General features: G+C 40.9%; 1 protein-coding gene across 1 annotated transcript; it reads right to left on the bottom strand.

Moving 5' to 3' along the window:
- Positions 1-3,324: 3,324 nt before the first annotated feature.
- Positions 3,325-17,509, bottom strand: LOC121191019 (Krueppel-like factor 15). Its single transcript, XM_041052073.1, has 3 exons — positions 17,267-17,509; positions 13,803-15,427; positions 3,325-6,167 (listed from the first exon to the last, which is right to left on the bottom strand). Exons 2-3 carry the CDS (start codon positions 15,326-15,328, stop codon positions 5,999-6,001), a joined length of 1,695 nt encoding a protein of 564 aa, XP_040908007.1. The 5' UTR covers positions 15,329-15,427; positions 17,267-17,509; the 3' UTR covers positions 3,325-5,998.
- Positions 17,510-17,662: the final 153 nt, after the last annotated feature.

Below are 17,662 nucleotides of genomic sequence, written 5' to 3'. Positions count from 1 at the left end.
TAACATGCCTTTCTATTACATAAGCTCAACATTGGAAGGAGCAAAAACCATCCTGGGTTCAAAGGGTTAATCAGAGCTTGTTTGCTGTAGATGCCTATTGTGTTTAATGAAAATTACTGAGAGTCAACCACAAGTTCACTTTGTTGTTACTAAGCACAAATTCACCTCTGGCTTTGTAAACAAACATCGTGGGAATCTAGGAAAAGCCACTACTACACTTTCAATTATGTTCATCTCTAGGAACTGTCTCACTTTAACCTTTCTATTTGTACTACTAAAGTTCAGTTTTTGCTTTTCTCAGCCGGGTTCTGAATAGATTTGTGGAAGATAAATGTGGCAATTCCAGCTATCATACAGAGCCTCATAAAGTGCCTCTAGCCAATAAATGTGGTAATAAACATGTCTAATGTAAACCCCCTGGATAATGTTCCTGTCACTTAGTAAAATCAGAGTAAATCAAAAACATTTTTCAAGTTTAATTAAATCAGCTTCCTTTACAGCCAGCAGAAGATAATAATTATCAGATTACTTTTTAATTCATCATTTTAATATAGTATCCGGTGTCAACATGTATATGTTAAGCCGGTATTAGCCTGTGATTTGATTCCGCTGTTGCATGTTCATACAAGCCCTGTGTGGCATTTCCAAGCAACCAGTGTTTAAATACCTATGTCTAGGTATTTGGTGTCCAGTAATATAAGTAACGTGCATTTTTTTTTTCTTCTTTCAGAAAAACTTAGACCCACGGACATCAGCAGAAAAGGGAGCCTCAGTGCTGAGAAGAGCAGCCAATAGAGTGTAGTTCAGATCCAGATGTGTTGAATTAAATCCTCCTGTTGCATCCCAGAATGCCTCTGAGACTGCGTGGCTCATAAATCAATGTGATCTATATCCACAACAGACACTGCACAGGCAGATGCAGCTTGCCTTTGCTGTTAGTTACTACCTCCTTCCTAGCCGCTACATCTCTGCTTTGTTCTTTGTGTGACAATGACTCAGCAAACACGCTCACATCTAAAGTCATTCTTCAAAATGTGAAGAAGGGGGGGAATGAGTTGTAGGCAGAAAACGAGTCTGGATGAAGGAAGCTCAGAGAATGGGGGTATAATTTCCATGCAAATTTGCCATGTGGTACAAATCTTACACTGACATTCCTCACGTTTTCCAGCTTTATGTTCATTATGCAACTTTACGGGAAACTTTTTTTTTTGTCTCTCTCTCTCTCTCTCTGAGCTACGTGTGGATAAAAAGCATAAGGGCAACATATTTGAATGAGTTACTGTTAAAAGGCCATTTTGAAGCCTGTTAAAATGACATGGCACTGAAGGTCTGGATTGTGTGACCCTAATTATACTTTTACATGAGATTTTATTTTGACTTATAAAGTACATTCTAGGAAACAAGGAAAAAATCTACTTTTACCAGACTCGTAGCATTCGTAGCATTCCTTGACTTGAATAAAATGAAGACTGTAATATGTTAAAAGCTAAGCAAAGGTATAAAGTCTTCAAACACGAGTTTCAAAACACTTCCATAAATAGATTATTTTTTTGGCCAGTAGGGGCTTTTTAGCAAAGCCACATTAGCATACAGTCCTGTGCCGTCAATCCCCCAAAAAAGAGCTTTGGGGAATTTTATTTATTTACGTTTGCGCTGAATGTTAGATGAGAAGATAAAATACTTGGTGCTCTCGTATCGATCCACAAACTATGAAGCAACAGACAGGAGCTGGTTAGCTTAGTTAGCCTGGTTCTTTCCAAAGGTATAAAAATGCAACTGCTAGCACACGTAAAGCTCACTAACTGACACATTATATGTTCTTTCTGTAATCTTTGTAAACACAACCATTTGTGGGACGTTACATGTAGGACTATTTCTATTTCTTCTGTCTCTTGTTGTTACCAGGCAGTTGCAAACTTTGCTGTTTGGTGCTGGTCAGGTCGTGTGCAGTCCGTTTGGCAGTGTTTTATGCTGAAAACAGCTGCTGGGTGTGAAAATAAAACTGGTTGAGAGTAAAGTTACAGGTCATGATACTGAAATGCTGAGGGGAGCCACAGAGTCAGGTGATAAATATCTGTGGGTTCACCACTACAATCAACACTTTAATATCTCCATATGTCTTTGTGGTTTGCTGACATGCAGAAACACTGGAAATAGAGTATTCTGTACTTGACAGACTGACAAACCAGCCAGTGTATTTATGAGCATGTTGCATTGTGCAGAGTTGAAATTTATTACCTGAGAATAAGACTGTGGCTCTAAAAGGAAGTTAAACACCAAAAATAAGTTGGATTGTATCTTTATGACTTTAACATCACGCAGTCAGTAGTAGGAGATAGCAGTGCAATGCCTACAGCCAGAAATGTTACACCACTGGGATTGACTGCATGTTCAGAACTGTGCTCTCTCCAGTACTGTCATATACTGTATATGTTTCTATATGTTAATATATGTTAATATACTGTATGTCTGTCATATCAGCGGTGTAGAAGTGGAGTCCTGACATAATAATTAAACACTGGGCATTTTGTATTTCTCATTTTGAAAGGACTTATTTTACAGTCAAGTGTTCACTATGTTATTACAGTTGATTAAAGAGTAAATTATTAGATGACATTTAAAAGCAGCAGTGAATGTACACTCACACTTTCTCACAGTGTGGCTGTGGCTTGGTTGGTTCATGTGCCTGTCTCGTAAACAGGACATCATGAGTTGAAATATGTGGTTTGTTTTGATCTGTCTTCTAATTAGCGAGCCTACCATATTGTGACGCATTACTCTGTGTGCCAGTAACTACAGTCCTCTGTATGTGGAAGAGGTCTGTTGATACTCAGTTCCAACAGAAGCTAATTGAAAGCCATTTTTCACTGGTGCCATTATGCGATAGGTACAAAATATTCCACATATTAAAGCAAGTGTATGCAGCTTCTGAGCCTACAACACATTCATTTTCTTACAAATTAGAAATTCAATTCATAAGCTATAAAAGACTCCCTTGCTCCATTTAATATACTTAATTTTTTTTTGCTGGTACAGCCTTTCTTTGTCCAGTATGACCAGTAGCTTATGGTGGCTAAAGTTAGCTCATATTGGCAAATGTAGATTGTGTAGATATTACTGTGCAACTGACATTACTGAGTCAGTCTGATGATTTTGTGACTCATCTCTACTATTCTTATTTTGGTGGTCTGCAGATGCCTTTCATTGAACCTTTTATCTCAACACGAAATTAACACTCAGTAGGAAGGAAACATGAGGACAGCAATGTAAAGCAGGAGTCTATGGAAACTGTTATTGGCCTTTTGAACAGTAATACAAAACACATCTTTGGGATTTTTTATTGTAAATGTGTTTTACGTAGTAGAACAAAAGCAAAAATATAACATTTTTAGCAGTTCTTTTTGCGTAGAGCGTTTACAGAACACATTTGAAAATGACTTATCGCATGTTTCATAATACAATATTCTACATGGCTTTGTTAAAATGAGTGCAAGTCAAGAAACTGTCATTTTGAAAATAGGTCTTTTTTTAAAATGCTAATCAGTGGATGTACCATGAAAGAGTTCATCAGCCTTTTTAATAATGTGTCATGTAAACACCTGACAAAAAAAGATGCTACGTTTTTTTCACTATATATTTGAATTATCATGTTATGTACACTTGCTTTACATTTTCTTAAAAATCTTTCACAATCGCAGAAATCACTAGAAGAATATTTCAGTTCTCCGTTCAGATGCATATACAGTATTTACATACATTCATGGGCTCACACGTGTCACCCATTCAGAAAAGTGTTTCTTTTGATTGTATGGAAGGAATGCTTGACAGAGTTAATACACTTCCTCCATACAGCATCAGGTGCTGTGAACCAAACACTCGAAGGGTTTGGCATTGTAGGTTTCAGCATATCAAATATTTCTAAAAACCAGTTCAAATTTTAACATCCTTCCCTCAAACCATTTCAGTACTGAATGCCGTCAACTGATCCTCGACCTTATGACACAGGAAACCCTCTCTGAACTCTGTGCAGCAGGCATTTTATGTCCCTCCCATGACTCGTTTGGTTTAATTCAACTGAGATGCAGAGCAACACAAAATAAGGTAATCTATACATAAAAATGTAATATGACCAAAAAAACAAAACAGTCACTGTTCCCTTACAGTACAAGACAAAGGTATCCCATGTTTGGACAGGTTTTTCACAGACCAGGGAGAGACTGCTTTTCAATTTTCTATTAACCTTTGAACCTTGACATGTTGGGCTAAGACCAAAGAAAATGAAAGGGATTCATAAAGATTCCCTGTGAACTGGTTATTTGGTTATTCGATGCTGTAATGATGCTTACAATTCCAGTTAAATTTTAGATGTAAATCATTTAATTTCATTTTTTCATATAATGAAATATATTGCAACTTGATTTTTGCTAGAGAACTAGCTTCAGGGGGAACAAATTCAGCCATATTTCACTTGATTCCCCTTTAAGGTAGGTGCAAAATATTCCATATATGTAAGGCCAGTCTGTTACTTTTGAAAGACGATATAACAAATCAATTCTCTTGCAAATGAGAAGTTTAATTCATAAGGAATATTCGGTCTGTTATAACCAGTAGCTTGTGGTGGCTATAACTCTTCTCTGCTGGTGCTAATGTAGTGCCATTGCTTTTTTTAATGACACACACTTCCAGTCTCAACAAATAAAGTATGAAAGAAAAATCCAGTTAAATTTGATAGGTAAATCTTGTTCTTTCATTTCATATAAAGTGTAAAAATGCATCTGTATTGAAATAATTCTGCGAGAACAAGAAAAAAAAAAGAAATTTGATTTGGCAAGAGAAAAGGCAAAAGATCTGTGCGCTCAAGATGTTCAGCGTGATGATAAATGACCGACTCACTGTGACACCAGACTTTCCTTGTGTGTCTTTGCCATGTGAACTTGCCATTTTGTATTATTTTATGTTTTGTTGACAGCACTGACATGAAGTAAATAAAGTAACACATGATATGGCATCACATAACAGCATAAAACTAGAAAACAATCTTGGCTTGAGTTATTTAGCAGATCATCACTGGATGTAGCACCCTCGTCTGTTTTAATCCAAAAGATCATAAAAATGACACAGAGCTACGCACAATATTCAGAATACTCAGTATGGGCAGAAACCAAACATTTCATATGCACCAGTGCAAATTACATATTATAATGTTTGATCTTTGTTGGTGAGCAGTAATTCAACATGAGCTTTGTTCTTGTGTTTGAGGTTACTACAGTGTTTTTTCCTGTAACGAGACTCAAAGGCAACAAAGCGACCGAGTCAAAGCTAAAGGAATGTTGATGCATCATTTACTCTGCTGTCTGTGGAGAACTTGTGAAACCGCCCCGTAGATCCCAATGCTTCCTAATACAATGTCCAGTAGGCTCTTGTTGCTGGGCAACAAATGAAATTCAAGCTAGTAAGCGATGAGTTTTTGTTAATATCACTTTTAAACAACATTTGGCTCCAGGAAGGGAAGAGAAATCTGGGGGTTTGAAAAAAGTAGCATACCCCATTTATCACAGCCTTTGTTGATATAAGGCTTTTGACTCAAACATTAGTAATAACACACACCTCAGAGTTTAAAAATACTCTGATTGGCAAATCTTTCTTCAAAATTACTGTAGCTAAAAGATTTGAGTGAGACAAATAAACGTTGTAATATACAAGAAGCTTATTCCACCTGTGAGGGTGTTATGTCAAGTAACAGTTTTCTGTTTTAGTTTAGTTTTTACAGTCTTTTCCTCACCACCCAATAAATTATCACAGTACCATGAACGTACGTCACGCGTACATATTTGAACATAAACACACAAGAGCATAAAGAGTCCTGTACAGACTCCTTTAAAGGGTGTTAGGACTCTCCCCCCGTCTTTCCTCTCTCACACACACATACACATACACCACCCCCCTCTACCCTCCACACCCCCGCTTAGCGTCAGTCCGTCAGAGTGGGTCAGGGGGGTCAGTTTGCAGAGCGTCCTGTCCTGCTGCTTCGTGGAAAGCGGTGGACTTTGAGGTGTTTCGACAGGTGATCACTGCGGGCAAACTTCTTCTCGCATACGATGCACTGGTATGGTTTCACGCCCGAGTGGGAGCGGCGGTGTCGGGACAGCTCGTCGGACCGGGAGAACCTGTCATGAGGAAACCCAGGATGTGATTTATTAAATCTATCAAATTTTGCTGAACATTAAGGATCTTTTCAACAATAATGTCACACTCATCACTTACAGTTTTTGTGTTTCAGTCCCGCCAGTCAACTGCTAAGTGTTAACTTTTAAGTTTTACAGTTTCTCTGTCAGTTTGAAATACTCTCACTTATGTGCATAAATTAACCAGTGTGTGTGTATGCAGCCCCTCCTACAAATAAAAAAAAATGAATGCAGTCATGATTCAAGCAGCCAAATAACATAAAAGTCATGTCAAGCTGTTTTATATGAGGGTAATCTGAGAGGTGTGACGCTGTACATGTGTTTTGCCCTGTGTCTTCTCTGTGAAGTTAAAGAGCCGTCCCATATTTAGCTCAACACATGAGCACTGCAAATCCCAGCCCAGTCTATTCCTGGCCTGCGCCGCTCTGGTCTCTAGTGGCTGTGTCCAGCCTGGATATCATGACAGTGAAGGGTTAAGTGGATGATAGAGTATTGCCTCTTGTATATGTGTGTGTGTGTCTGTATATATTAGTAAAGCTGTTAAAATCAGATTAATCTGTAACACGGATTAATTTCCAGGCACATTTCCAGTAGCAGCAACAGGCCGAAGGCATGAAGGTGATAATTCACAGAGATGTAAAGACGTCACTCACAGTTATGTCAAACCATTTCCACTCTAGACGTGGATTACACAACTGGACTATTCATCATTTTAATGGCCCAGTAATAAAACAGAAGATAACTGGCGCAGCTTATATAGCTAAGCTGTGGAATTTGAAAAGCCAAGAACCTCAAAACAAACACTCAGCTCTGCGGATTCATTTGGTTGATTGTTTGGTTTTGAGATCTTTTTAACCTGCACCTGAGTGAATGTTCACTCGGCTAATACTTAAACACCCATTTTCATTCCAACGACTATAACATCCTGACTTAAGCTATATGTGATATGAATGTGTTAATTCATTGAACGCCCTTGGCAGCTGTTTGAACTTCAACATCCATTTCAACATAACTAATGTGGCCTGTTATGTAAAGTGTGCCTCAGCCCATTGTGTTAGAATTAAAGTGTTAGTGCTTCTTCTTAACAATCCTGTCTGAATCACTTTGTACCAAAGTTAACAACATGTCAGGCTGATCGCAGCGACTTTGTTCAATTCTGAGAGTATGAGGGAAGAGACTGAATTCAGTACTTCTGTCTTCGTTATTCTGGGGAGAAACTACAAAACAGAGGGGTCTCTGAAGAGTTTTCACTCTGAGAAAAGGCATGCTGGGAAGCCTGCTAATATGCTAATTGTGTTTCTTCTTTTTTGTAGTAACCTGAGTTGAGTGAACTCTGAGCAGCACATTCATTTAATTCATAATTTCCACTCAAAAGACTTCAGAGGAGCTTGTTTATAAGTTCTTTGGGTTTTGTGCTTCAAATAATTCAATTTGAAATAAAATAGTGGATACCACATGAAAGAGCCAAGTCTCAGCTTGGACACCTGGCTACTAAATGTGCTGTGAGTAACTGTGCTTTGTTTCAACATTAGTTAATGCACAAAAGAGCTTGCGCGTGGCTCAAAGTTAATCGAGAGCTGACAGTTGTCATTTAGATTGTGGTGGAGTTGTCTGTCAGTATGAGGAGTAAAGAGGTGACCATGCAAGAGAATGTGATAATAATGAGGCTAAAAGAAAGCAGAGATATCAGAGATATCAAATCAACCGTTGGGTACGATCTAAAAAAGCAGTTGCACACAGGAAAACTAGAAAATGGCAAAGAGACTGAGGAGCACAAGTCTTGTGGATGAGCAGAAAAATTAGGGTCAGGGGTAAGGGGTGCCAAAAATTTGCATGGGGAGGAAAAACTGTCATTACTCCACAGAAAGTCAAATGATCTCCAGGATGTAGGCGTACACGTCTCCTTGTCAGTGATCATGGCCGGAACCTCAGAGGATTCATCACAAGATGCAAACCTCAAAAACAGAAAGGCCTGGTTGCAAAAATATCCTTGACTGGCCGAGTCAATCACCTGATCACAATCCAACTGAGCTGCATTCCAGCTGCACTGATGAAGAGTCGACTAAAAGCAGAGACCCCACAACAAGCAAGAGCTGAAAGTGGCTGCAGTGATGCCAGAGAGAGCATCAACAGGGAGGATACGAAGTGTCTGCTGACTCCAGGCAGGTCACTGAGGTCACTTTTCCAAAAACTTTGGGCACAATGTGTTAAAAGGTTTAAGCCTCCCACACAGTTCTTTCTACATTGATGGAAACCTATTGAGACCAAAGCTGAGAACTGACATTCATCCATTATTTTATTTGAGATCAGCTGAATGTGCCGCTAAGGAACAGAAGAGTAAAAGGATCACTGCTTTCACACGCCTTGTAGCTTCTTCAAGGACGCCACACCGCTCTGACCTCTCTGTAAACACATTTATAAAAGCTCTGCCTTTGTGCAACTTCCAATCATTTAGATGAAACGCAACCTTGTTGAAGTAACTACAACTTTTCTCCAGCAATGTAAGCAATTATATGGATTGCATCTGATGACTATTATTGTTGCACACATGCTATTATTTTGTTGAAGAAACTGTTTTGTTATCATTCTATAGAAGATGAAGGGGGTGAACCTTGGATCCCCTAAAATGGAGCTTTAACCGAAGAGCTGAGAGGAACTGAAGTCAGGTGATTTTCACTGGGTTCGTCACTTCAAGTGATCCCCTTTAAATTACACACAGTCATATGATCCTTTTTTAATATTAAGATATTAATTAGTGCAGCTTAAACATTAGTAACTACTTTTTACTGCAGGTAACAAAAGCCTCAGGGCAAATTATTTGTGTTGACTTGCCTGTTTTATGAGAGTTTCTACATAAATTAAAGGGATTAGCAGCGTTGCATAATCTACAACACCGCGAGGCATGTCATGATTAAAATACATCAGTCTCTTTAAGCTCCATCTTATGTGACTGTTCATTTGTTCCTCAGGGTAATCACACGCTAAAGCTGCACTATATCAGCTTTAAGCTGTGGCATGATACAAACCATGTACAGCTACACTTGTGACTCAAACTGGGCCTGAGCCCAACTATAACATACTGTACAGGGGAGGATCTTTCAACAGGACATGCAATTAGGACTTATGCAAACAGACAGCATGATTGTTCTTTAAATCCACATTTTCAGGGTAAGACTGATCATGAGCCAGATCTCTCTCATAGCCTCACCATCTGCCTCCCTAACTCATGCCTTCTCTTGCTATAGCTCTTCTTCTTTTTCTTTAACCCCCCCCCCCCCCCCCCCCCCCCCCTCCTGATCCAACTTGTTTAAGGTTTTTCCACTCTATATGTTCCAGGGCTGGTGGGTGAGGTCACTAAGTTCACTCCCAGGGTGGAGGGCACTTCTGTTGATCACTTGAGTGTTTTTTTCACATGAGGACTGTGGGTTTTGCACCTTAAGTCCTGCGGGCAGTTTGGCGTGGCTGCAGCACGACACATAGTATACATATTAGTGTGGGCGCTGTGGGAGACACATACGCAGGTTTTGTTCTAGCTTGTCCCTAAAATTCTGCTCTGTACCCAACAGAGCATAGTGAAAACAGCCTGGAAGGTGGGGCGAACGAGTTGGTTACACACCTGGAAAATTACAGTAACAGAATTTTTTTTTTCCCTGTGAGCTCAAAGCTGACGGGAGAAAAAAAGTCTCCTGTCACTGTTTATGAGTGGCTCAATTTCAACTATGTGTAAGTTCAAAGAAAAATCACGTTAATGCATGACTGAACTAATCACTGACAGAAGTTTTCCTATATGCAAAGTTATATACAAGCAACCATAAAAACTCATTTGACTGGTTTGTCAAAAAAGATTTTTTTTTATAAGAAGAACCAGATTCAGTTCCTCGTGTGGTTCTTTAGCAGGACACTGAATCCTTTGTAGCCCCACAGAGCCTGTTTAGTTGGTGACTCCAACTTCACTGACCTCCTTGGAGAGGCCAGAAAATGGAAAGACTGTAATTTCACAGTAGGATCAATAACACATCAGAGAAGATAGGTAAGCACTCCTTCTTATGCTCCCCACCTCTCTCTGTTGAATCCAAGTGTTAGAATCTAAATCTAAATCAAATTATGACAGCTCTGTCACCACCCAACAACACTGCTTTGTTGTAACGATGAATGTATCAGCTGACAAGTACAACAAGCCAGTGCCCTGATGACAGACGTCAAGTAAACACATCATCACAGTGTTTTTACAGCAAACTGTTTGGGTTTGAGCCCAGCCTTCCAGTACAGATCTGCATGCAGGTCTGAGCTGAAAATACTGCATGCTCGTGTGTGTTGCCAGCATGTGTTCTTTTCAGTGTTTACATGTGACTTTGTCTATGTATCCAGGTCTGTACCTAATCTGAGCATAACCATAAAGTACAGACAAAGGAAGAGAAAGAGATAAAAGTATAAAAAGCTGTTGGCAAAGGAAGGAATATAACTTTCACTGAGTTATAAGAAGGAGTCCAACCAATGAAATACACTCCTCTCTACTTCAGAGGAGCCAACACATGGATCTATTCTAGGGTTACAGAGGGTAAAGGGTGGCTGACTCACCAGCTCACCTCCATTTCCTGTCCCAGAGGGAGAGGAGAAGGGAAAGAGCAACTGTATAATACATTATATTGCTGCTGTCATGTAAAGACTATGGAAGTGCAGTTTGGGGAGGACTGGGAGTGTTATGTTTTTAGGTCTGCAGAAGAAATGCATGGTCCTCTGCACCTGCAGTTCATAAAAAGACCAATGCAACAAAGTCAAAAATGCAAAAATACACCATCATTAGCTTGAAACAAATCAAGTGCTGGAAATACTTTTGTAACTGACTGCAGGAATCTAGAGGGTGTCGAAAAGTAAACTGGTTGAAAGAATACCCACAAATCTGAGTTACAGTTTCCTAAAAGCTATTATACAAAGCCATTATACTTACAGTTAAGATACAGTAAATCTATAGAAGTATATTGCTAGTTTTTAATCTATTTATAGCTGATCTACGGAAAAATCAGCAAGAGTGGACATTTACTGCAAGAGACTTGCACGGCACAAACAGGAGCTGCTGTTAACTCTGACTGAATGTGATGACTCACACAAGGATGTGGTAAAAATATATGGGCTGAATTAGATAGAGAGTTAATGGATTAAGCAACTAGTCAAACGGCTTCTGTTGTACTGTAGAAACAGCTACTGTTTTATATACACACATACATACATACATACATACATACATATATATATATATATATATATATATATATATATTTTTTTTTTTTTTTTCTTTGCTTCTATTGGTGAAGCAAAATTTCAGCTGCAGTCAGCATGATTTTTATCTAAGATTATATCTATCCACAAGTCAGCCAAAACAACAAAGCAAAGCTGCATTAAAAATAATACTCTATCCTCACTGACTGGAATACTGTAGATTCAGCATATTTGAAACGTGCAGCTGTGATGACACTTCAGTCTCAGAAAGTTTAGTCTGTTTACACTATGAAAGGCTGCAAATCAGCCAGTGTGCTCCACTGTTCTCTGAAGTTTTCTGTCCCTGATCTGAGAAGCCACTGACTTAGCAGCATAATGCTGGAAGATGAATGGAGAACAGCTTTCTACTTTGTCAAGTTTTGTCAAGGATTTCTGTGTATATAAATTATCAAACTGTTTTTTTTTTTCATATCAGTACATCTCTCTGCTGATTGGGACTCCAAATGTTTCAAGTTGCCCTCTCAAAAAAATAAATAAATGTGCTTATCTGTGTCTTGCTGAGAGTTAGATAATAATATCGAAATCACTCACACATCTTTGCAGTAACAAGGGAGCCTGGAGTCGATTAGCTTAGCTTAGCATAGAGATTGGAAACAGGAGGAAACATGCTGCTTGGCTCCAACGGAGTTAAAAAATCTGCCTACCAGCTCCTTGAAATTCATCTTCTCATCTGATTCTCTTTGCGAATAAATGTATTTCCCTAAATGTCCAACTTTTCCTTCAAGTGCAAGTTCACAGGCTACCAAAGGGAAAAGTGTGCACTACAAATGCATTTAACACAATAATTAAATGTTTAAAAAACATGTTTGCCTCAAGCCAACCTAAAATAAGCATAAGGACTTACTGACACGTTTTTTAATGGTACTTAATGAGACTTTTTTTTCCCCACAACAACATCATATTATATAATATGCACTTGAATATGAGCCCTGACTCAGTGCATATCATGAAAAAAGTGTCAGATTTGGAGGATGTTAAATGGCTGCATTTGACGTACAGCCTCCTCACAGAGTGTGGTGTTTTCAGGGAGAGTCACTGAAACACCTGTCCACTAGCACCTGAGTTAAACCTACTTCTTTACCCTTAAACCTAACCTTAACCACAAGGCTTACCCTAATTTAACCCTGCCTCTGTCCGTGTGTGGAAGGACACAAACAGACACTATACGCACCCTTGGGCAATAACCGTATGTATAGAGGTGGAATTCATTGACCAACAGGTCACAAGATGGCATCTGTACTTTGGATAGAAGAGTTTAAATAAGGATTTTCTTACTAAGATGACGGCAAAGATTAATGGAGAGAAAAACCTGCGACCAAGGAGTTTTTAAAAATTAATTCTGGGTGATGTGAGAGTTTGTCCGGAGTGAAAACTTCCAACTTGATTCTGCAATAATTCACTTTATCTCTACTGCATGAATGTGTGTATGTGAAGTGGTTGCAGACAGTGAGCAAACAAGTGGAATAACTAACAGGGGACAAAGTCTGAAGGCAACTTCAAAAGGCACTCTATCTAATCTAGAACTTTACCATGGTACAAAAACACAAAGATAGTGGGACACACAGGCAACATGTAGGAAAGAACAAATTGTTACCATGGTGAATAGACTTGAACTTAACTTCCCTGAAGATGGGCCATTCCCACTCATCTATAAACTATCTAAACTGAGTCTCCTGAATTATCTGCCCCATAAAACCTTTCTACTGTTCTCCTGTAAAACAATGCTGTGGTTGTTTTAAACAATGTGGTAACATCAAAGACACTTTGCCAATGAGGTTAAAGTCTTTGAACTGTTTGCTGTTTCTGTGAAAAGGATGAAAACCTTCCAGCACGTTGGAATGAAGCTGAACAAGACAAGTGAACACTTTCATGCTATTGCACATGATGGATTAAGACCTTTACTGGAGCGCCACAGTCTCTTCTTATCTGCAATAACCCCACAATAAAAAGAATGGTTCTTTACACAACAAACTAATCTGCAGCAATTTGTATATCTCTTCAAAGTCTACACACGCATAAGGGAAAGTCAATTGTCAACAGCTGTCTTCAAGTGTGTGTAATTGCTCCCACAGCGGAAGCTGATAACCCAGGTTACTCTGTAATTTCTGTAAGTGAAGAAACATATAGAACAATTCCCACTGCAGGTGCATTAAATATAACTGCAGTAAGTGCATCAATCTATCAATACTTTCATCTCCATCCACATATCCAAACTTTGCAACACAATAAAAAAAATCTATGTTGCAATGTGTGTAAGTTTGGAGGGAACAAGGATGGTCTAACTTAGCTCTAATTTATCTTCATCTATCCAGATAATGACTGGCACTTGGTTCTGCTCACCTCCATCCACAGCCGGGCCATGTGCAGGCAAAGGGCTTCTCCCCTGTGTGCCTCCTCAGATGGGCTTTAAGGTGGCTGCTCTTGGTGTACATCTTATTACAGCCGGGAAAAGAGCACTTGTGCATTTTAATAAGGTCTGCTACTGCACTCTTCTGGTACCTCTGACCACCAGCGAGGACCCCTGCAGCCGAACCTCCACCCAACCCGCCTTCCCCAAGCCCAGTGGGTTTAGCGGCAATGGGCACCGGAGCAATCCGGACAAATTTGGATGAAGCAGTGCTCCCAGTTTTACTTGAGCTACTAATGTTTGCTGGGGAAAGCAGCTGAGGCACCAAGGCAAAGGTCTGCCCCTGGATGTTGACCAGGAGCTGGGCAATTTTGATATCCGATGGGGCCTGGCTTGGCTGGGATTGGGTTTTCTGGGGTTGGGTTTGCTGGGTGACAGCATCTGATATGGCACTGGGGTTCGGTTCTTGCTTGATCTGTATGGGCTGGATTTGTAGGATGACAGGCACACCGGAGGTGGCACTGGTACCTTCTGATGAGGCTGGCGATGATCCACAGTCCTCCTGTTTGATCCCATCAACTCGACTACTTGAAAAATTAGAACTAGTTATACAACTAGCATCCACTGTTGATGGTGAGCTGTCCATGTCAGATGCACATGGTGAATGTTTGGTCTCTGTGTAGGAAGAGAGCGGAGAATGAGCCACAGGAACAGTCTGATCTGAATTCTGTGATACAAGTTCTCCCGCTAATGTCCTTGAACCCTCCGCCTCTGCATCCTCTGATGTCGGTGACATTGCCTCGTCACTCCCCTCCTCTTCTTTTTCCACTGCCACCACCATGTTCTCCTCGAGGAACTCCTCGATCTCTTCCAGGGTAGGCTGAAAGAGGAGCGCCGCAGGATCCTGCAGCTCATCAAGGAAGACGGGGAACTCGTAACAGTCCTCTTTGGTCTGCTGCTGGAGGAGACTCAGCCGCTGCTCCCTCTTGGACTCCCAGGCAAGGCCCATGGGTAAAAGAGGGGGGGCGAGAGACGAGGAGGAAGAGAAGGTTGGGGAGGAGAGGCATAGAGCCGAAGAAAGAGGAGAAGAGTGAGAGCTGCTGCCGGCATTAGAGCTTAATGAGGTGGTAAGGGAGGTCTGTGAGAGCAGCAGGTCCAGCAGGCTGTCCTGACTCTCTCCTCCTGATGAGGAGCCACAGCTGCCACTGCTCCTGCAGCTCCTGCTTTCGTAGCTGGAGCCGAAAAAGTGCCGCGAGGATGGTGATGAGGACTCAGGGCTGGAGCAGAGGGAGGAACGAGGGCTTGAGGAGTCACTGAGGTCATCCTCAGAGAGGCGAGGTGAGGTGGAGACCGTCACCCCTTGGTAGGGGTGATGGTGGTGGTAGATGCATGCATCAGTTACCATGATGCTTGGCGACACGCCACCACTGGCGTGGCGACAGAGGCAGTTGTAGTCAGACCCCGGGGAGCCGGTATAATACAGGAAGGTCTCCTCACCAAGTGGCAAGTGATCCACCATTCCTGTGCGGATGGATGGCAGTTGACTCTGGTCTGCTCTGAAGATCAAGCTGTTCTGCTGGAGATCGGCTGAATGTTAATGAAAACTTTTTTCTTCTTCCTGTAAAAGAAAAATGATTGTTTATAACTTATTACAATGAAAGAAATGTATGTTTAAATTGGACCACAGGAAAGCCAAAACTGTGTATAAGAAAAAAGATATCCACCATCTGGTGGCACCATAATCTGACTGACAGTGCTCAATTTCAAATTAAATTTTGTGCTGGGGTGAGCTTCATTTCCAAAAACCCTGCGTGACAACACAGTAACACTGTCTGTCTGACTTCAACTGTGAGGTTAATGTTTCACAAGACAGTCCCTGTAGTTTCTATAAAAATAAGTCAACCAATTGACAGACCGAATTTTTTTATTATTAGGTCTCTTTGCACTACCTGCTGCTTTTGCAAAAGATCTGCTGCTGATGGCACTTCAAAAGGAAAGTCAACCACGTGTGAAGGAAGTGGAATTTGAAGACTGTGTGTGTGTGTGTGTAAGTGTGTAGACGCCACAGCTGCTGGTTCAGCCTTCAAGCTGACCATGTGGAATCAGGGGTTCCCATTTCTCACCACTTTGAACATTGAAGCCACATGGTTCAGGTTCATGGTTCAGCTGTCATTTAAATTTAAATGTCTTTATCTGGTCCATTGTAACAGCGTAGTCAGAAATTATAAAATAATTGCAATGATGCACAAGCTGTAGATACTTACAGGGTGATATGTTTTAAGAGATTAGAATAAAGACAAGTTAAAAACTTCCTGCAGAGCACCATGAGGCACAGTTAGCACGCAATGGGTACAGTCAGCATAAGATCAGCAGATTTCAGTGGGATGATGAGTGAAGGATTTAGTGTCTATTTTTATCCATCTAACAGCCCACAAACAATGCACCATGTCTACATTGACATGGATTAAAAATGGTAGACATAATTAAATGGCTAGAAATGCAGTGAGAGGCTTATGGCGATTAAACATGACAATGCAATCACTTAAAACCACTTAAAACCCCCTCTTTTTTCGCTAAGGCGAAAAAAGAGGGGGTGGACATGAAACACTGAATGATTGTGCGCCCTCTTCTGTAAAGCTGAGAAGCAGCCCTCTCCTAAGTGAAGTTCAGGGACCTTGGGAAGCCCTGACAGAGGTTCCAGGAGGTCTCAGAAAAAAAAAAAAATTAATTTGATAATTGCTTTACTGACGCTGAGTCAACATATCACAATCAAGAACGTTCAAGAAGACTGTTCATTAAATGTCTGACTGCTGCTGTTCCCCACCTTCAGTGCAGCTATGTAATTATCAATCTACCCCCAAAATTCAACTCAGATATGTTTAGTCTTAATGTGATAACATCATATGACATCTTAGTGTCTGGGGTCTGCAGCTGCTGCATTGAGGCGACACCTCATGGAAAGAAAAAAAGTTTTGGAACAGAGTTTGGACACACCTTGGCTTGGCCAAGTCTTCAGTCATTTGTCCTAAAGTAACCCTGCCCCCGTGAAACATCAAACAGGTTTTGACATCGTGATGCGCTCCTGATCTTCACCACGCTGCATGAATAGCCAGTTATGGAGCTTAACTCGGGATATGTGGCGTGTTCAACACTGCGGGCTGTGACAGCTTGTCAAATCACAGAAGACAACACAAGTCCCCGTATTAGTTTTAAATGATGCGGCTATTAACTCAACACGACTGCAGTGGGGATTATATACGGTATTTTTCCTGAGAGGGAGGCAGCATCATGCATAAAGCATACAGTGTCGCTATAAGCTCTCATATGTACAGATATCAAATGTCTCTCCATTCACTCAGCCGAGCCATGCTTCCCACTGCGCTCCACAATAACAGACAGAAAACACCGTCAGGCTGCTATTAAATCACACCAGCGTCCCTACTTCTTATGCACTTACCTTTACATGAATCCAAAATCCCGCTCCTCTGCGCTGAGAGCTCCTCGCTTCAAAGTAGCTGTCAGTGCGTAATAGTGCGTAATGGCAATATAACCCCACGACACGGTCTTTGCATAACTGTATGCCTCCACTCTCTCTCTCTCTCTCTCTCTCTCTCTAACACACACACGCCCGCGTACACACACTGTCAGTCTCTCTCCAGAGGACTGGTAGTTCGCTTAACTGTCACATGATCGGAGCTGGGTATGTTAAACCAGTCAAATTAGGGGGTCGGCTCAGGAAGGCTCGCCTGCTCGGCACGCCGCAATTGGCTCGCGGTGAAGGGAGGCCGGCCTCAGGGTCTGTAGCGTCAATGGAAAGAGGGAGTGTGTGTGTGAGTGAGGGAAGGAGGTAGGA

This window comes from Toxotes jaculatrix, chromosome 2, assembly GCF_017976425.1.
Source record: "Toxotes jaculatrix isolate fToxJac2 chromosome 2, fToxJac2.pri, whole genome shotgun sequence".
In the NCBI taxonomy this organism is placed as follows: domain Eukaryota; kingdom Metazoa; phylum Chordata; class Actinopteri; family Toxotidae; genus Toxotes; species Toxotes jaculatrix.
This window is presented reverse-complemented; position numbering and strand designations above follow the sequence as displayed.